Source organism: Bombina bombina, chromosome 6, assembly GCF_027579735.1.
Source record: "Bombina bombina isolate aBomBom1 chromosome 6, aBomBom1.pri, whole genome shotgun sequence".
NCBI classification, from domain to species: domain Eukaryota; kingdom Metazoa; phylum Chordata; class Amphibia; order Anura; family Bombinatoridae; genus Bombina; species Bombina bombina.
In genome coordinates this window covers 318,700,737-318,722,961 of record NC_069504.1, presented here as the reverse complement: position 1 = coordinate 318,722,961, position 22,225 = coordinate 318,700,737, and the positions used below count along the sequence as shown (strand labels likewise).

The window sequence follows — 22,225 nt, the reverse complement described above, 5'->3', positions numbered from 1 at the left end:
TCAGACACGGCATCCACTGCTGCACTGTCACATGGGGGTCTACACTTCAGCCACACTCCTAGGTTTGGCAATAGACAAGGAGGTGGTGTTTGTATTTTACTTTCCTCTCTTTCAACAAATACAGCCCTTCTCTTCACTTACATTTTCTTCATTTGAAGCATACCTTATTCGGTTATTCTCTCCCATTTCTATACGTGTTGCAGTCATATACCGCCCCCCTGGCTCCCCAACTCAATTTTTAGATCACTTTGCTGTCTGGCTTCCTTATTTCCTTTCCTCAGACACCACTGCCCTCATTCTTGGCGACTTCAACATCCCTCTTGACAATCCCACTGCCTCCTCTGCAAAAAAACTTCTTCAATTCACTTCCTCTTTCAGCCTGTCACAATGGACTGACTCTCCCACTCACAAAGATGGTCATTCCCTTGATCTGATTTTCATCTATCGTTGCACTATCTCAAATTTAACAAACTCCCCTTTTCCTCTTTCTGACCATCATCTCCTAACTTGCAACATCACTTCCCTACCTACAATCTCCCCCTCTCTCTGCCACTCACACCAACCTTCACAGAAGCACTATTTCATTAGATCTGCAACAGCTCGCTAGCTCTCTCAAACCTCTCCTCTCATCCATCACCTCCTTTTCCTGCCCTGACCAATCTATCTGCCAGTATAACTCCACCCTTTCATCGGTCATTGACAATCTGGCCCCTCCAACCATAGCTCTGAAACCACACATCCTCAGCCCTGGCATACTCCACTGACACGGTACATATGCAGATGTTCCCGTACTGCTGAGTGACACTGGAGGAAATCTCGGAGTTCAGCTGACTTTCTTCAGTACAAGTTCATCCTGAACTCCTACTATTCTGCCCTTAATCTCTATAAGCAACTATACTTCTCTAATCTCATCTCTACTCTTTCCTCTAACCCAAAACGTCTGTTCTCCACGTTGAATACTCTTCTCCGCCCACCCCCACCTCCTAATACAACCTCTCAGCTCAAGATTTTGCCAGCTACTTCAATAACAAAATTGACTCCATCAGAAGTGAAATCAGCTCTCAACATACTACAAATCTCCCACCCCCTCAAAAGCTCACAATCATCCAAATATCCAAAAATGCAGCTCTTTTGCCCCTGTTAACGAGGATGAGGTTTCTGCCCTTATACTGTCCTCCCACCTCACTACCTATCCCCTCGACCCCATCCTCTCACAGCTATTCCCCTCCCTCTCTTCTACCCTCACCCCCATACTCACACACATTTTCAACCTCTCCCTCAGCACTGGTATATTTCCCGCATCTCTAAAACATGCACTGGTCACCGCTTTATTTCCTACTCGCTCTTGCTTCAAAGCTCCTGGAAAAGCTAGTATACACACGTCTATCCCATTTCCTTACACTAAACTCTCTTCTTGACCCACTGCAATCTGGATTTTGTCCCCATCATTCTACAGAGACAGCAATTGTCAAGGTTACCAACGACCTACTTACAGCAAAATCCAAAGGCCACTTCTCTCTGCTTATCCTCCTTGACCTGTCTGCAGCCTTTGACACTGTTGACCACCCTCTTCTGCTCCAACCCCTCCAATCCTTCGACATCTGCGACACAGCTCTCTCGTGGTTCTCTTCCTATCTGACTAACCGTACATTTAGTGTAGCCTTCTCCAGAGCATCCTCTGCCCCGTTACCACTTTCTGTTGGGGTACCTCAAGGCTCTGTCCTCGGTCACCTTCTCTTTTCAATCTACACGTCATCATTAGGTTCCTTAATAAAGTCCCATGGGTTTCAATATCATTTGTATTCCGATGACACCCAAATCTACCTCTCTGCACCAGACCTACCTCCTTCCTTACTAACCCATGTCACTAACTGTCTTTTTCATATCTCATCTTGGATGTGCTCTCACTACCTTAAGCTAAATCTCTCCAAAACTGAACTCCTTATTTTTTCCCCTTTTTCCAGTGTCTCCACCCCCAAAATTTCTATAACTGTTGATAATTCCATCATTACTCCTACCACGCATGCCCGATGTCTTGGGGTCACACTTGACTCAGATCTTTCCTTCACTCCTCACATTCAGTCCTTGGCTAAAGCCTGCCACTTCCACCTTAAATACATCTCTAAAATTAGACATTTCCTTACACAAGGTACAACTAAGATTTTAATCCACTCTCTCATCTTTTCCCGCCTCGACTACTGCAACTCCGTCCTCTCTGGTCTACCTAGCTGCCGCATAGCTCCTTTACAATCCATTATGAATGCCTCTGCCAGACTCATCTTCCTTACTCGTCGCTCTTCATCTGCTGCACCTTTCTGCCAATACCTTCACTGGCTTCCTCTTGCCTCTAGGATTAAACACACAATCCTCACTCTGACATACAAAGCTCTCAACTGCACTGCTCCTCCCTACATTTCAGAACTTGTCTCCAGATACTCTTCCTCCCGTCTCCTTCGATCAGCTCAGGATCTCCTCCTCTCCTCCTCTCTTGTTACTTCCTCACATTCCCGTTTACAGGACTTCTCCAGACTGGCCCCCATCTTGTGGAACTCCCTGCCTCGCTCCACAAGACTCTCCCCTAGTTTTAACAGCTTCAAGCGCTCCCTAAAAACTCTACTATTCAGGGATGCTTACAACCAACACTAACCTTTCCTAACTCCATTGCTTTCCCCTTAAACCCCTTAGAATGTAAGCCTACGAGCCCAGCTGTTTGCAGATCGCCTTCATAATAGCCGACTACAACAGTGAAACTCTCGGCAGGGCCCTCTACCCACTTGATCCCTACAAAAGCTATCCTGTATACCGTCTATGTTTACAGCGCTGCGGAATCTTTTGGCACTCTACAAATACCTGATAATATATATATATATATATATATATACACACAATATATATATATATATATTTATATATATATATATATATATATATTTAGATAGATAGATAGATAGATAGATAGATGCAGGGACACGGCACACTCCAACAGTTCAATCACCTGGTGCTCTTCAGAAAATATGTATACACGATCACTGGATGTTACCCACGGCTGGCAGCCGTAAATCCTGGGATATCCAAAAAAGCAGGCAGACACAGGATTTCCTCAATCGACTTTATTCAGCAAGGAAAGGCTAATTTCCAAATGTTTCGGCTCTCGCAGGAACCTTTCTCAATGAAGCCAAACAGACATACTGTGAACACTCAAGACCCTCCCCTATATACCAGCATGACCTAGTATGTACCAATCAGAAAGCAGCAACTACGCATCTTAATCTTATAGGTAACACCTGTGCACCATGCTTTTAGTATGGGCGATTGCGGATGACATCAAACCGCATCAGCCTGAGCATACATAGACACTGCCAGTTGTCATGGAGACAGACGCAGCAAACAAATGCACAGCTGTTACACAGCAGAAGGAGCATGTAAACTTAGAGCCGCTATCAGAGTGATATTATACCATAAATGCAAAACAATCACCCAAATTAAGTGACTAAACATATATAAATATACATACATACTAGGTCATGCTGGTATATAGGGGAGGGTCTTGGGTGTTCACTGTATGTCTGTTTGGCTTCCATTGAGAAAGGCTCCTACAAGAGCCAAAACGTTTGGAAATTAGCCTTTCCTTGCTGAATAAAGGCGATTGACGAGGTCCTGTGTCTGCCTGCTTTTTTGGATATCCCAGGATTTATGGCTGCCAGCCGTGGGTAACATCCAGTGATCGTGTATATATATATATATATGTATACCTGTATATATTCATATAGATATAAATATATATATATATATATATATATATATATTTAAAAATAGAAAGAACATTTTATTCTATGTGAAGAACTTTGTAATGTAAAATATTCATAACTACCTTTAGGTTTAGGGCCCTAGGTCAAATACAGTGTTGGGTTAGCACATGAGAAGTATTTTTTTTTTTTTTTTTTTAAAGCTCTCTTCATTGAAGTCTATTGGAAGAAGTTAAAGCGGTCGTGATTTTCTGAACTTAGTGTGCATTGGTTTTTTTTCTCATGTGCAAACAATTAACTTTCAAGTTTTAATATGAGCGCTAACCCGTCCACATTAAAAGTTTGCTTCCAGCAGTGTTTGGGCTGTTTATCGGTGTTTAGCAAAAGCGCTAAATAGCTTGCCACTTAATCTGGCCCAAAGGTAGAAAGAAAAATTCTATTTCAGGAGCAAATTGCAGATAGATTGTAATCAACAACAATATCAGCACATTTTAGACACTATATAGGATACCTATTGATCAAGATAGTAATAATTTGTCTATGTTGCAAGAGTAACAATGTTATTTAATGTTTTAATTGGATTGTCTAAAAGTATTTAGTATGAAATGATTCCTTTAAAATTGTAATGGCAGAATACGGTTCAACTATTTAATATAGGTTCAAACATACATTCTGTGTGAAATGCTGTTTTTCGAATGGTTATAAAAATAAAATATGGCCTTATTGCGATTTTTTAGTCGTGTAAACATTGGCTGGTAATATTAAGGGGAAAAAAACAATCTTTGTACAAGCCTAAAAGGGGTAAAGGACAAGTGGGGAATCGTAATGATTCACTGTTTACTTACATCAGATGCAATCTTTAATGAAAGCGGAGCTGAGAATTCTCTATTTCAAATGCGCAAGTAGCGTAAGAGTTGCGCATTGCATCGCAATTAGAATGGGGCGCATGGTGAGCCGATGATTGGCTAAAACGTATGTCAATCAAAGCAATAGCTTAGAAAATTTTCGAGAGAGGCTGAATATAAAACTGTAACGTTACCGTTATAAAATTAAAGTTATTCAGTAAACTGGTGTTTTTAATATTAAAAAAGCATATCGATATGCTAGTTAGGATAAGAGCTTTTAAAATATGTTGAGCAGTTGGTATGAATTTACCATCACTTTAAGATGCAAGTGATTATTTTCAAAAAACAAAGTGGTTGCACTTGCTGAGGGATTGGGGTCTATAATGTAAACCCTATCTTCTTGTGATAGACCTAGATGGACAAGTACCCCCTGTTTAAATGTACTCATCGTATTTTAAAATGTCTCTGTGTGAGCTACTAGTCATGTACAGATTAATACTGTATACATCCTGTATTCATAGGGTTTTAAAAGTCATAGGGCTTATCCTTTACAAAATAGTTTAACCTTACCAGGGCATATGTTCACTTTGATTTCCTCGTGTGTTGTTTAAAGAGGGAGTGTGAGAACAATAAATACCAGGGACAATATAGCAGCACAAAGGGACTGACTAGGGCTCTTTACTCGTATTCTGAGTCTCTTCTCCCTCTGGGCCTGATATTCAAAACCTCGCTGGCATGGAGAGAAATCATGCAAAATCTTTTGAATTTTTTTTTTAGACCTTGCATTGTAATGTAGGAGTCTGTTTAACATAAAGAACACTACATAGCAACATAAACATTTCTCAAGATAAAATGTATCTTTCTAAAAAAATTTAAGGGCCTACCCGTACTGACGAGACGTCTTAGAATCAGGGGTGTCCAAACTTTGCTCTCCAGAGGTTTTGGAACTACATTTCCCATGATGCTCAGCTAGATAAAATGCTGGCTGAGCATCATCGGAAATGTAGTTCCAAAACCTTCTGGAGAGCAAAGTTTGGACACCCCAGTCTTAGATCATCTCACCTGAGCGGTGAGGTTTTGAATATCAGGCTCTCTGCCTTGATAGGATATGGTTCTTGTGCTGAATACATATGTGTAAAAAGAAAATGAAGTTATTGCAGTTAATATTCAGTGCCCATTATTTTTAGACTTATTTATATAACTATTTAGAATATACCAAGATAGTGTATTTATTTGAATAAGTCTTCATGTCTCTTCAATGGATTTACTTTTCATTATGGAGAAGCTATATGCCTTCAGAGAATATAAAGTCACAGCTCGATATTGCTATTACATACATTGAAAGTATCACAGGAAAACCACGGTATTGATTATGGCTAGATTTCAAGTACTTTGACAGCCATAAAACAAGTTGAATGCTAAAAGTAATTTAATCTTTTTTTCTACTTAATCTTCTCATAGAAGAAGTTGTTGTATGAATAATTCCTGGAATTAAATCTCCAGTGATGATACATGAAAGCTGGTGTGTCTTTTATTAATAAAATAAATGAAAAAAATGAGTGTTCATGCACTTAGATTGATAGCTCTGGTAATAGGTGCCTTGTCCATTAAATTATCTCAGTCTGTGAGGACTGAATTTTAATGCAGGTAGCAAGTTCACATATTAGAGATATCTTTGTGCATAATTATCTTATTTCTTGACTGTGTGCAGATGTACCGCTTTGTTGTTTGAAGATATTGAACATAAATGTTATTAATTACATATGTTTAGTGTTTCCCAACTTCATTTCTCAATAAACCTTGAGGCTAGATTTGAACCAGATTTGATGTGGTTAAAAAGTAATTTAAGTAGAAAAAAGTAAAGGGCCAGTATAGTCAAAATTAAACTTTCATGATTCAATTAGAGCATCCAACATGCCAATTTACTGGTATTGTTAGATTTGCTTCATTCTTTTAGTTTCCTTTGTCAAATAAAATGTTATGGTTAGACTCAGGAGCAGCAATGCACTATTGGATGCTAGCTGCTGATTGGAGGCTGCAAAAATATACCTTTTGTCATTGGCTTGCCAACATGTGTTCAGTAGTGCTTTTCTGCTTCTGAGTCTAATTCTCAACAAAGAATACCAAGAAATCAAAACAAATATGACAAGTCAATTGGAAAGTTGTTTATTTTTTTAAATGCGTGCTCCATCTGAAACATGAGCATTTAATTTGTACTTTATTGTCCCTTTAATCTGTGTTTTTCTAAACTGAAAATACATTCAGATAGGGGAACATTGATGAAAGAAACTTTTTATACCATGAAGACGTTTATGTTCATCTACATTAAACAGAAATGGGAGACACGTTTTTGTGAACAATTAAAATGTGTCCCTTTAGTAGGGGTTTGTCCTGTCTTAAAGGAATACTAAACCCAAATATGTATTTCATGATTCAGATAGAACAGACAATTTTAAGAAACTTTCTTATTTACTCCTATTGTCAATTTTTCTTCATTCTCTTGCTATCTTTATTTGAAAAAGCAGGACTCTAAGCATAGGAGCCGGCCCATTTTTGGTTCAGAACCCAGGGTAGACCTTGCTGATTGGAGGCTACATTTAGCCACTAATCAGCAAGCACTACCTAGGTGCTGAACCAAAAATGGACTGACTCCTAAGGTTACAATCCTGCTTTTCAAATAAAGATAGAAAGTTGCTTAAAATTGCATGATGTATCTGAATCATGAAATTAAAAAAAATTGGGTTTAGTATCCCTTTAATTGAATGAAGACATATTCTTTAATACAGGAGAATGGGAAGTACGTGCTATACAAAGGCAAAGATTTAGCGTGCTTACTCTATATAAAGTCAAAATAGTGTAAGAAAATCAACCAGACGTACTGTATAACATTTTAGCAGAGCAGTAGCTTGTACGAAATACTTTTTGTTTACAAGTCTACAAGAAAATTTATGGCATCAGTCACATATAATTTGCTTAGTGTATATAGGAAATTTATATTCTATGTGGAAGTTTCAGGATGTTTGTTTGAATCTGTAGCTGGGTGACTCCACCTGGAAAAACACTAAATTCAAGAGAGTTACACAGATGGAACCCAGAACTCAGCTAAAGGATTGAAGAAAAAACAAAGTCTGAACAAGAGAACTTAAGTTGAGGATTAAACAAGGAAGAAGGTTTGCTTACAACCACATCACAGTTCAGCTTCCTGTTTTACATCATAGTTTTATTCATATGGTTATCTATAGCACAGTGTTTCTCACCGATTTTGTAGCATGTACCCCTACAGACAAATATGTTTGCCACCAACTGCAACACGTAAATACTATTAGGTTAAAATATAGGAGGCAGCTCTGCATACCCAGAATGTGACAAATTGGTATCGGATATAGTTTTCTGTTTTTAAGAATTAACTTTAAAATCCATTTTTACTGAATGCAAATGCTGCAAATTGTTTGGTAATATTAGTGCAGCAAATAATATACGGCTAGATTACGAGTTTTGCGGTAAGAGCGGCTCAGTGCTAACTTGCAAGTTATTGTCACCGCTCACCTCCCTCTAGCGCTGCTATTACAGGTTTTCATAAACCCGGCGTTAGCAGGCAATATTGCAGCGTAAAGCAAAATTGAGCTCCATACCGCACAATTTAGTTCATTGTATTTAATTCATGTAATTTATTTAATTGTAGTGTAAGGTTAGGTGTTAGTGTAACTCAGGTTAGGTTTTATTTTACAGGTAAATTTGTATTTATTTTTGCTAGGTAATTAGTAAATAGTTAATACCTATTTACTAACTATTCTACCTAGTTAAAATAAACTTAGCTGTGAAATAAAAATAAAACCTAAGCTAGATACAATGTAACTATTAGTTATATTGTAGCTAGCTTAGGGTTTATTTAATAGGTAAGTATTTAGTTTTAAATAGGAATTATTTAGTTATTAATAGTAGATTTTATTAAGATTTATTTTAATTACATTAAAGTTAGTGGGGTTAGGGTTAGACTTAGGGTTAGGTTTAGGGGTTAATAAATTTAGTATAGTGGCGGCGATTTTGGGGGCAGCAGATTAGGGGTTAATAACAGTAATGTAGGTTGCGGTGATGTTAGGTACAGCAGATTAGGGGTTAATAATATTTAACTAGTGTTTGTGATGTGGGAGTGCGGCGGTTTAGGGGTTAATATGTTTATTCTAGTGGCGGCGATGTCCGGAGCGGCAGATTAGGAGTTAATAATTTTATTTTAGTGTTTGCGATGCGGGAGGGCATCGGTTTAGGGGTTAATAGGTAGTTTATGGGTGTTAGTGTACTTTTTAGCACTTTAGTTATGAGTTTTATGTTACGGCGTTGTAGCATAAAACCCATAACTACTGACTTTCAGTTTACTGTATGGATCTTGATGGCATATGCTGTACCGCTCACTTTTTAGCCTTCCAGGCAAACTCGTAATACCGGCGCAAAGGAAGTCCCATTGAAAAAGGACTTTTGGAAAGCTGCGGTAGTTACGTTGCGTTATGGCCAAAAAAGTGTGCGGTACAGCTAAACTTGCAAGACTCGTAATACCAGCGGTAGTGAAAAAGAGCCATAACGATGCTTTTTCACTCATACCGCAAAACTCATAATCTAGCCGAATGAAAGCTATAGAAAAAGCATACAGACATATAGTTCTTTAATATTATGCCACTTACATTAAAAAATATATGATGAGGGAATTAAAATTAATGCTAACATTTCTGCATCTAACTTTATCATATATGCAGCTTATCAGGCTCATTTCATTGGGACGTGCTTGGGAATAGTACACTTTACCTGTCACATTTCACCATCGCATATTTTCTTTGTGATATTTTACTGTGGCCCTATATCTGGCACATATATCTGTGACACCTATTCATAGTGTTTGGCGCTTTCCCTTTCACAAACTTTGTGTACATTTCTCAGCTGTAGCCCTCAAATGTCATTAAAAGGTTAGATTCTATGGATTAACTTGAGCGGTGTAAGCGCACAATAGCACTAATATTGTTTTGCTCCATTTGTAATCAAGACCTCAATCTAGACACCAGCAATGAGTGAGCAGCTGACCCGCCTGTCAGTGAAATACTGTTTGGTCTGTTACGGGTACTTCAGGATAGAACCGATAACCACTGATTTCTGCAATACATTAAGGTCTAGATTACAAATGGTTATAGTGACCCTATGCTAAGAATAGCGCACAATCTGGTATTGCAAATGGATGGTACAAAAGATTAACAGAGAATCTTAATGCGGCCAACATTTTGTTTAGGGCATCCTATGCTTTGAATGGATTGTGCAGGGTGCGCTATTATAACTCATATTACAAGTGGTGAGTTATGTGTTGTGCAACACAAAATAGCAAAGAGAAATTTAGCCAATCTTAGGGCTAATTCTAAAAAATTCACCAGTCAGCACTCCCAGGGGAAGCCCTCCTGGAATTCTATAAAATAAAAAGGGGGCTGTGTCTGCGAGTGATGAGCGGTCTCCCACAGAAATAATGACAGCTCTCTGCTATGTAAACGTTTGCAATGCAGGACAAAGTACACAGAAAGAACCCAGCGTATATTTAAGCTTTAATATTACGCCTAATACAAATTAGATTGCTCTGTTTTTAGTGCACTGTACCTTAAATGCAGTGTTATTTTTCCCTGCGTAGGTTTTCCTTTCAGAGTAATTAGTGTTTTTAATATTTTGAAAAAAGCTCGCCACATATTAATTTGAGAGAAAAAACTGTGAAATCTGTAGGCCAACAATGTTAACAAAATTACACTGGGATTTGAGAGACAGTTTCATATATACTCATGGAATGCCCACGTTCAGCCCATTTTACGATAAAACAACAATTACGCTTTTTATTTTCTCCGAAATCTGGTTGCAACCATTGATTTCCTCCATTTTCTGCCCCGTCCAGGTAGTGTAACCACTGTGCCTTTAACGCTGAACTTGCTAACTATGCTTCCATGAGTGTCAATAGGCACATTTAGTGCCTTCACTTTTTGTTTGTATCATGTTCCTTGTTTGTGAAGGGCGATGATCTCTTCTCATAACTTTTTGGACCATTCTTTTGCAGTTAAACGTGACACTCAACAAACCCCTAGCCAGTTCAGGTATTTCATGTGTTCTAGCTATTGAAGCCCTTGATTAGTTGCATCAGGTGTGCTTGAGACCTATTTCTGCTGTTGTGAGGGATTCTATTCAGGGGTTGAATAATTTTGAGACTGCAGAATTCATTAAAAGTTGCATTTTCAGTTGCATTAGGGGAAACCACTTAAAGCATTTGTTGTGTTAAGCTATTTAAATTGCTTTTGTTTTATTTGTTTATTGCAAACAGCTGAAAGTCTTTAAATTTTGACAATAAACCTGATTTGCAATGGGGGTTGAATCATTTTGATTACAACTGTGTATGCATATGTTTCTACATTTTTATATTTATATATATATATATATATATATGTGTGTGTGTGTGTATAGAAATATGTATTTAAGAATAGATATTCTGCTATGTGAAGAACATTGGAATGTGAAATATTAATATTTCATGTCGGATTAGTGCACGCGAGTAAGGGTGTTTAGTTTTTTTTTCTGAAATTTAACGCTCCATTGATGTTTATGGGGGGATTACGTTAACATGGTTGAAGTATTCAAACTTCTACTTTTTGTCCGAGTTAGGTTAGCGCTTGTGTGAAAACGTTTTACTTTCAACTTGTACCCGATGCGCACAAAAAGCCTCTGTCTACCGAAGTTAGTGCGCGAGCAGGAGCACAAAGTACCGCTCCACTTGTAATCTAGCCATAAATATGATTGTTTCTGGCAGCTACTGATTTACGTAAAAATTATTAGTAAATTTCTAGGAAAACCACTATGATCATTCATCTTATTGAACTCCATAAGTCTGTTTCCTAACTTAATTCTTAAACTCACAGTATTCCTAGAAATATAAACAAATAGAGCACTTGTGTAAACAAACTTTACCGCATCAGAATTTTAACTTTCCTCTTAGAATACGGAGCTGAAAGATACTGGTCACTGCTGGTTAAAATCCGCATATAATTATCTACCAAATGATAAATTATATTAGTGTCAAATAACACAATTCTAAGAATTTATGTGTTTGGGTTTTTTTAAAGTAAGGATTTGAAAAATATGTAATCCTTAGAAAAAAACACAGCTTATTTTATAAACATTTCCTTTTTTTTACAGTGAGTAAAGAATGCAGGAAAGCATTTTAAAACATCCCTGTTTTGCAACTATGCCAAGTACAGTACATGTTTAGACGAGTTTACAGACCACAGACATATGGCTGAATTGAAAGGATTAACCAACATGTCTGACCAGGCGTACTATTTTCAAACTGCAATAGTGAATATAATTTTCTCTTGGCTGCCTTTTCTAAAACCGTCATGCTTATTTTAAATTACTGCTGTCCTTTAGGTTAATTAAAGTACTGTAAGATTTCCTTGGGAATTTAAGAAGTATGCAATGACAGTTGGAATGCAGGCTCAGGAAAAACTTAGTTTACGCTCAACAAAAGATTCATTTAGAAACTTGGAATGCTCTGAACTATAGCACAGAGTCTCTGGATTATGTAAACTCGCTAGTCAGAGTTCTAAAGCAACGTATGAATATGTTATACTTGAAGTCATGAAGGAATACAGTCTATATTACTGATCCCGCTATTATACGGCCGGTGAAGTCCAATTTAAACTTTCATTATTCAGATAGGACATGTCATGATAAACAACTTTCCAATGTACTTTTATCATCAACTTTGCTTTGTTCTCTTGGTATTCTTAGTTGAAAGCTAAAAGTATATTGATATAACAGTTTTGGTTATGCAAAACTGGGGAATGGTTAATAAAGGAATTATCTATCTTTTAACCAATAACATTTTTGGTGTTTACTGTCCCTTTAAATACTGCTAAAAAAAAAGTACTAGCAATCATGCAGGAATACAGTCAATATTTCTGATCCCACTATTATCTATTGCTAAAAATCTTATTTTATAAGTATATGCATTTTTCGCAGCCATTTTCAGCATTTGTTTCTGTAACAAATGCTGAATTCTAAAAAAATACACATACTTATTATTAAATATGGTTATTGTTTTTATTTGAGGGGGACATACAATAAAGATAAGACAGGTATTGTAGAGTCAGACATAAAGATTTGCAGGGTTCTGCTCCCTTGAGGGCTTACAATCTAAAGAAAGGTCTGCACTAAACCAATATTTTTTTACTGAGAGAAATTTGAACTACATGAGATGTATTTAGTTATTTAACTTATTCAAATGTAACAACAAATGTATTGATAAAGATTTAGCAAATTGTTCCTTTGATTCATTTGCATACTTTTGGAACCATTGTGTTTAATTGCCAAACATTGAAAAGAGCACTGTTGTAAATAAGAAGAAGGCTTTCAAATCAGTAATGTTGCCTTAAAGAGAATATTAGTATTATTTATCCCCTAACCTCACCTCCTTTAAACTTTCCCTAAAGACCTTTTTTATCCAGGGAAGCCTATCACCCGACTCATTAACAAATGCACTTCACTTACCCACCGTTGCCCTCATCTATCTCCTCACTAATATCATTCTCACCTTTGCAGTCCCCACCTCCTGTTTCCCATCCTCCCACCCATCTCGATTGTAAGTTCCCAAGGGAATAAGGCCCTCAACTCCCCTTGTATTTGTCTGTAAAATGTTGTCTCTTATTGTATTGTTTCTCCGTTATACTTTTATCCATGTACCCATGGGCAGCGCTGCGGAATCTGTTGGCGCTTTATAAATAAAGAATAATAATAATAAAAATAATGCCTAAAATATAGTATCTGGAGTTTTAAAACTTACCTTTAATTACCAAAGCGGAAATGGTTTGTGTTAAATTGACATTGAACGCGACATATATTTTACTCTCTCTATAAAATGTTTATTTAAAGGGGACATACAGTACACACTTTGAAATGTTAATATAAAATGTTTGGTTATCCATAGTAAAACAACTTTCATTATTTATTTTGCCCCCTTTTGTGTAATTTTTCTATAAAACTGTGGATTTTCTAATTCCCAGAACTGAGACGGTACACTACAGAACTCTTAATTGCATAATCAACACATGGAAGATAACAAGACAATACTAAGGACATAGGAGCCTAATTATCATAATGCAAGCGGACATGATCCGATATTGCGGATCATGTCCGCTGCACATCGATAAATGCCAACAGCATATGCTGTCTGCATTTATCATTGCACCAGCAGTTCTTGTGAACTGCTGGTGCAATGCTGCCCCCTGCAGATTTGCGACCAATCGGCCGCTAACAGGGGGTGTCAATCAACCCGATCGTAACCGATCGGGTTGATTTCTGGCGATGTCTATCCGCCGCCTCAGAGCAGGCGGACAGGTTATGGAGCAGCGTCTTTAGACCACTGCTTCATAACTTCTGTTTCTCCAACATAGGTGTGTCCGGTCCACGGCGTCATCCTTACTTGTGGGATATTCTCTTCCCCAACAGGAAATGGCAAAGAGCCCAGCAAAGCTGGTCACATGATCCCTCCTAGGCTCCGCCTACCCCAGTCATTCTCTTTGCCGTTGCACAGGCAACATCTCCACGGAGATGGCTCAGAGTTTTTTGGTGTTTAAATGTAGTTTTTATCCTTCAATCAAGTGTTTGTTATTTTAAAATAGTGCTGGTATGTACTATTTACTCTGAAACAGAAAAGAGATGAAGATTTCTGTTTGTAAGAGGAAGATGATTTTAGCAAACGTTACTAAAATCGATTGCTGTTTCCACACAGGACTGTTGAGATGAAGTAACTTCAGTTGGGGGAAGCAGTTGGCAGACTTTTCTGCCTGAGGTATGACTGGCCACATTTCTAACAAGACTTTGTAATGCTGGAAGGCTGTCATTTCCCCTATGGGGACCGGTAAGCCATTTTCTTAGATTAAGTAAAAGAATAAAGGGCTTTATAAGGGCTTAAAAAACTGGTAGACATTTTTCTGGGCTAAAACGATTACTTTGCTAAGCATATTTGGCAGATTATAACTCTTAATAGTTATTATAATCTTGGGGATTGTTGTTAAAAAACGGCAGGCACTGTATGGACACCTTTTTCAGATGGGGGCCTTTTCTAGTCATAGGCAGAGCCTCATTTTCGCGCCACTAATGCGCAGTTGTTTTTGGAAAGCAAGGCATGCAGATGCATGTGTGAGGAGCTAAGAACCACTGAAAAAGCTTATAGAAGGCGTCATTTGGTATCGTATTCCCCTCTGGGCTTGGTTGGGTCTCAGCAAAGCAGATACCTGGGACTGTATAGGGGTTAAATGTAAAAACGGCTCCGGTTCCGTTATTTTAAGGGTTAAAGCTTTCAAATTTGGTGTGCAATACTTTTAAGGCTTTAAGACACTGTGGTGACATTTTGGTGAATTTTGAACAATTCCTTCATGCTTTTTCGCATATTCAGTAATAAAGTGTTTTCAGTTTAAAATTTAAAGTGACAGTCACGGTTTTATTTTAAAACGTTTTTTGTGCTTTGTTGACAAGTTTAAGCCTGTTTAACATGTCTGAACCATCAGATAAGCGATGTTCTATATGTATGAAAGCCAAGGTTTCTCCCCATTTAAATATATGTGATAATTGTGACATAGTGTCCAAACAAAGTAGGGACAATGATGCCACAGATAATAATATTGCCCAAGATGATTCCTCAAATGGGGGGAGTAAGCATGGTACTGCATCATCCCCTTCTGTGTCTACACCAGTTTTGCCCACACAAGAGGCCCCTAGTACATCTAGTGCGCCAATACTTATTACCATGCAACAATTAACGGCTGTTATGGATAATTCTATTGCAAACATTTTATCTAAAATGCCTACTTATCAGAGAAAGCGTGATTGCTCTGTTTTAAACACTGAAGAGCAAGAGGACGCTGATGATAACGGTTCTGACATACCCTCACACCAATCTGAAGGGGCCAGGAGGGAGGTTTTGTCTGAGGGAGAAATTTCAGATTCAGGAAAAATTTCTCAACAAGCTGAACCTGATGTTGTAACATTTAAATTTAAATTAGAACATCTCCGCGCACTGCTTAAGGAGGTATTATCTACTCTGGATGATTGTGACAATTTGGTCATTCCAGAGAAATTATGTAAGATGGACAAGTTCCTAGAGGTTCCGGTGCCCCCCGATGATTTTCCTATACCCAAGCGGGTGGCGGACATAGTACACAAGGAGTGGGAAAGGCCCGGCATACCTTTTGTTCCTCCCCCTATATTTAAGAAATTATTTCCTATAGTCGACCCCAGAAAGGACTTATGGCAAACAGTCCCCAAGGTCGAGGGGGCGGTCTCTACTCTAAACAAACGCACTACTATTCCCATAGAAGATAGTTGTGCTTTCAAAGATCCTATGGATAAAAAATTAGAGGGTTTGCTTAAAAAGATGTTTGTTCAGCAAGGTTACCTTCTACAACCAATTTCATGCATTGTTCCTGTCACTATGGCAGCGTGTTTCTGGTTCGAAGAACTAGAAAAGTCGCTCAATAAAGAATCTTCGTATGAGGAGGTTATGGACAGAGTTCAAGCACTTAAATTGGCTAACTCTTTTATTTTAGATGCCGCTTTGCAATTAGCTAGATTAGCGGCGAAGAATTCAGGGTTTGCTATCGTGGCGCGCAGAGCGCTTTGGCTAAAGTCTTGGTCAGCGGATGTGTCTTCCAAGACAAAATTGCTTAACATCCCTTTCAAGGGTAAAACACTGTTTGGTCCTGATTTGAAAGAGATTATTTCAGACATCACCGGGGGAAAGGGCCACGCCCTTCCTCAGGATAGGTCTTTTAAGGCTAAAAATAAGACTAATTTTCGTCCCTTTCGCAGAAACGGACCAGCCTCTAATTCTACATCCTCTAAGCAAGAGGGTAATACTTCTCAACCCAAACCAGCCTGGAGACCGATGCAAGGCTGGAACAAGGGTAAGCAGGCCAAGAAGCCTGCCACTGCTACCAAAACAGCATGAAGGGATGGCCCCCGATCCGGGACCGGATCTGGTGGGGGGCAGACTTTCTCTCTTTGCTCAGGCCTGGGCAAGAGATGTTCAGGATCCTTGGGCACTAGAAATAGTTTCTCAGGGTTATCTCCTGGAATTCAAGGAACTACCCCCAAGGGGAAGGTTCCACAGGTCTCAATTATCTTCAAACCAAATAAAAAGACAGGCATTCTTACATTGTGTAGAAGACCTGTTAAAGATGGGAGTAATTCATCCAGTTCCTATAGGAGAACAAGGGATGGGGTTTTACTCCAACCTGTTCATAGTTCCCAAAAAAGAGGGAACATTCAGACCAATTTTAGATCTCAAGATCCTAAACAAATTTCTCAGGGTTCCATCGTTCAAAATGGAAACCATTCGAACGATCCTTCCTACCATCCAGGAAGGTCAATTTATGACCACGGTGGATTTAAAGGATGCGTACCTACATATTCCTATCCATAAGGAACATCATCAGTTCCTAAGGTTCGCTTTTCTGGACAAGCATTACCAGTTTGTGGCACTTCCATTCGGATTAGCCACTGCTCCGAGAATTTTCACAAAGGTACTAGGGTCCCTTCTAGCGGTTCTAAGACCAAGGGGCATTGCAGTAGTACCGTACTTGGACGACATCCTGATTCAAGCGTCGTCTCTGTCAAAAGCAAAAGCTCATACGGACATCGTCCTAGCCTTTCTCAGATCTCACGGATGGAAAGTGAACATAGAAAAAAGTTCTCTGTCCCCGTCAACAAGAGTTCCCTTCTTGGGAACAATAATAGACTCCTTAGAAATGAGGATTTTTCTGACAGAGGTCAGAAAATCAAAACTTCTAAGCTCTTGTCAAGTACTTCATTCTGTTCTTCGTCCTTCCATAGCGCAGTGCATGGAAGTAATAGGATTGATGGTTGCAGCAATGGACATAGTTCCTTTTGCACGAATTCATCTAAGACCATTACAACTGTGCATGCTCAGACAGTGGAATGGGGATTATACAGACTTGTCTCCGACGATTCAAGTAGATCAAAGGACCAGAGATTCACTCCGTTGGTGGCTGATCCTGGACAACCTGTCACAGGGAATGAGCTTCCGCAGACCAGAATGGGTCATTGTCACGACCGACGCCAGTCTGGTGGGCTGGGGCGCGGTCTGGGAACCCCTGAAAGCTCAGGGTCTATGGTCTCGGGAAGAATCTCTTCTCCCGATAAACATTCTGGAACTGAGAGCGATATTCAATGCTCTCAAAGCTTGGCCTCATCTAGCAAAGGCCAAATTCATAAGGTTTCAATCAGACAACATGATGACAGTTGCATATATCAACCATCAGGGGGGAACAAGGAGTTCCCTGGTGATGGAGGAAGTGACCAAGATAATTCAATGGGCGGAGGATCACTCCTGCCACTTGTCTGCAATCCACATCCCAGGAGTGGAAAATTGGGAAGCGGATTTTCTGAGTCGTCAGACATTCCATCCGGGGGAGTGGGAACTCCATCCGGAAATCTTTGCCCAAATAACTCGATTATGGGGCATTCCAGACATGGATCTGATGGCCTCTCGTCAGAACTTCAAGGTTCCTTGTTACGGGTCCAGATCCAGGGATCCCAAGGCGACTCTAGTAGATGCACTAGTAGCACCTTGGACCTTCAACCTAGCTTATGTATTCCCACCGTTTCCTCTCATTCCCAGGCTGGTAGCCAGGATCAATCAGGAGAGGGCTTCAGTGATCTTGATAGCTCCTGCGTGGCCACGCAGGACTTGGTATGCAGACCTGGTGAATATGTCATCGGGTCCACCATGGAAGCTACCTTTGAGACAGGACCTTCTTGTTCAAGGTCCATTCGTACATCCGAATCTGGTTTCCCTCCAACTGACTGCTTGGAGATTGAACGCTTGATTTTATCAAAGCGTGGGTTTTCAGATTCTGTAATAGATACTCTGATTCAGGCTAGAAAGCCTGTAACTAGAAAAATTTACCATAAGATATGGAAAAAATATATCTGTTGGTGTGAATCTAAAGGATTCCCATGGAACAAGATAAAAATTCCTAAGATTCTATCCTTTCTACAAGAAGGTTTGGAGAAAGGATTATCTGCAAGTTCTCTGAAGGGACAGATCTCTGCTTTATCTGTTTTACTTCACAAAAGGCTGGCAGCTGTGCCAGACGTTCAAGCGTTTGTTCAGGCTCTGGTTAGAATCAAGCCTGTTTACAGACCTTTGACTCCTCCCTGGAGTCTTAATCTAGTTCTTTCAGTTCTTCAAGGGGTTCCGTTTGAACCCTTACATTCCGTAGATATTAAGTTATTATCTTGGAAAGTTTTGTTTTTGGTTGCTATTTCTTCTGCTAGAAGAGTTTCTGAGTTATCTGCTCTGCAGTGTTCTCCGCCCTATCTGGTGTTCCATGCAGATAAGGTGGTTTTGCGTACTAAGCCTGGTTTTCTTCCGAAAGTGGTTTCCAACAAAAATATTAACCAGGAGATAGTTGTACCTTCTTTGTGTCCGAATCCAGTTTCAAAGAAGGAACGTTTGTTACACAATTTGGACGTAGTCCGTGCTCTAAAATTCTATTTAGAGGCCACTAAAGATTTCAGGCAAACATCTTCTTTGTTTGTTGTTTATTCTGGTAAAAGGAGATGTCAAAAAGCAACTTCTACCTCTCTTTCTTTTTGGCTTAAAAGCATTATCCGATTGGCTTATGAGACTGCCGGACGGCAGCCTCCTGAAAGAATCACAGCTCATTCCACTAGGGCTGTGGCTTCCACATGGGCCTTCAAGAACGAGGCTTCTGTTGACCAGATATGTAAGGCAGCGACTTGGTCTTCACTGCACACTTTTGTCAAATTTTACAAATTTGATACTTTTGCTTCTTCAGAGGCTATTTTTGGGAGAAAGGTTTTGCAAGCCGTGGTGCCTTCCATTTAGGTGACCTGATTTGCTCCCTCCCTTCATCCGTGTCCTAAAGCTTTGGTATTGGTTCCCACAAGTAAGGATGGCGCCGTGGACCGGACACACCTATGTTGGAGAAAACAGAATTTATGCTTACCTGATAAATTACTTTCTCCAACGGTGTGTCCGGTCCACGGCCCGCCCTGGTTTTTTTAATCAGGTCTGATGAATTATTTTCTCTAACTACAGTCACCACGGTATCATATGGTTTCTCCTATGCATATTTCCTCCTGTACGTCGGTCGAATGACTGGGGTAGGCGGAGCCTAGGAGGGATCATGTGACCAGCTTTGCTGGGCTCTTTGCCATTTCCTGTTGGGGAAGAGAATATCCCACAAGTAAGGATGACGCCGTGGACCGGACACACCGTTGGAGAAAGTAATTTATCAGGTAAGCATAAATTCTGTTTTCCGAAGAGCCTGAAAGTTCACCGGAAACATGGGGCATCAAGCTCCGTATGGAGCTTGATAAATATGCCCCTTAGTCTGAACTTCAAATGAATAGTAGATTTTTTTCTGAAAAGTTACGTCTATTTACACTCCCCTTGTATCATGTGACAGCCATCAGCCAATCACAAATGCATATACGCCTATTCTGTGAATTCTTGCACATGCTCAGTAGGAGCTGGTGACTCAAAAAGTTTAAAGGGACACTAAACCCACATTGTTTCTTTCATGATTCAGATAGAGAATGCAATTTTAAACAACTTTTGCTTCTATTATCTAATTTGCTTCATGTTTTAGATATCCTTTGTTGAAGAAAGAGCAATGCACATGGGAGAGCCAATTGCAGGAGGCATCAATGTGCAGCAACCAATCAGCAGCTACTGAGCCTATCTAGATATGCTTTCAGCTACGAATATCGAGAGAATGAAACAAATTAGATAATAGAAGTAAATTAGAAAGTTGTTTAAAACTGCATGCTCTTTATAAATCATGAAAGAAAAAAATTAGGTTTCATGTCCCTTTAAATATAAAAAACTGTGCACTTTTTATAACGGAAGTAAATTTGAAAGTTGTTTAAACTTGCATACTCTATCTGAATAATGAAAGTTTAATTTTAACTTGAGTGTCCCTTTAAGGCTTATTTTGTTACATATCTTTCCCTAATTGTCTTGAACTGATAATCTTTCCTTAATTGCCTTTAACTGATAACAACTACAGAAAATGCACTTTAAATTAACTTAATGACTATAGTTAGCCTTGTTGTCTGCAAACTCAAGCCATGATTGGCTCCTCCAAAATGGCAAATGATGGGTGTTGTTTGTCTGTTGAAAAACAATTACACAAACAAGATGTTAATTTGTTTTTAAAATATTTAGATTTGGCTTGTATGCTACCCTATAGTAAGGCAACAGAATTGTCTTATACTAATTAAATCATCATTTATTTTCCAGATTTTGTTGTAAAATACCTTAAAAAATGTTTTCATTCCAATTCCTCCATTATACTAATATTGTGACATTTTCCTACGATTGCAAAATCCTGGTCTGTAGTTGGTTAGCTAAAAGTGCAAACTTATTTATATCTGTCCTTAACTCTTAACTAGCCATGACAAAATAAACAGGGTTTTCACCAAGCTTTTAAAAACTCTATCCCTGAACTACATTTAGCCACCAATCAGCAAGTGCTACCCAGGTGCTGAACCAAAAATGGGCTGGCTCCTAAGCTTACATTCCTGCTTTTCAAATAAAGATAAGAAGAGAACGAAGACAAATTGATAATAGGAATAAATTAGAAAGTTGCTTAACTTAACTCGTGATAGAAAAAAAATTGGGTTTCGTATCCCTTTACGAAGTTACATTGAGATTATATTGTCGTTCAGTTTGTTACTGAAGAATGAAAGTACAAAAGTTATTCTTGAGATTCTGAATAGTAGTTTTTTTATACAAATAATTTACTCATTTCAGGTGAAAGTGTACGATTTACTGCAATATGAACATGGTGCAGATGATGTTCTTATTCTGGCCACTGACGGTCTCTGGGATGTTTTGCTAAATGAAGAAGTTTCAGAAGCAGTTACAAATTTTCTAGCAAATTGTGACCCAGATGACCCACACAGGTTTGTATGAATTTTTACTTTATTTAGGAAAACAAAATGTTAATGGTTCTTGCAAAGTCTGAAAAGACACAGTGCAGTTAGCTATGAGTTATTTTCAAAGGGAAAAGGAGGGGAATATGAAATTATATTTCCTTGGGGCATCATTAGCAAAGATTTTGAATGTATCACTTCGACAAGCTTATTGAAGATTATAGTTCCCACGGCTACTGAAAATGTATGTGCATAGTTACCATGCTTTTCAGAATAATCCTCCTTTGCAATATGTTTGTTAACTGATAGAGAAATGTATATAAAATATTAGTGTCAGTACCTTTTGGGATATTTCCACAAGCACTCTTTCTTTACAGCAAAACATATGATTTTGTACATTTATTTCCAGTTCTAAGTTACCTATTCACATAAGTTAAGTGTTAGAATTTAGGAGCTCAGAGCTGTTAAACTTGAAGTTGAAAACAGTAATATATGGCAGTATCAATGGCATTTAACATACTAAACTCTCTTACATTTAAATATATATATACATATGTACTTACAACACATAGAAAGTTTGGCACTCTCTTGCAAGAACATGGCTATATTAAAAGTAAAATGGAAGAGTTAGTTTTAGCATTA

The 22,225-nt window shown here is 38.7% G+C and overlaps 1 protein-coding gene across 1 annotated transcript in view; it reads left to right on the top strand.

The window, feature by feature from the left end:
* PPM1H (protein phosphatase, Mg2+/Mn2+ dependent 1H) overlaps window positions 1-22,225 on the top strand; it is a 683,070-nt gene that overhangs the window by 652,564 nt on the left and 8,281 nt on the right. Inside the window, exon 9 of the mRNA XM_053716939.1 lies at window positions 21,462-21,613. Within this exon, the coding sequence (XP_053572914.1) occupies window positions 21,462-21,613 (152 nt within the window). The remainder of the gene's footprint in view (window positions 1-21,461; window positions 21,614-22,225) is intronic.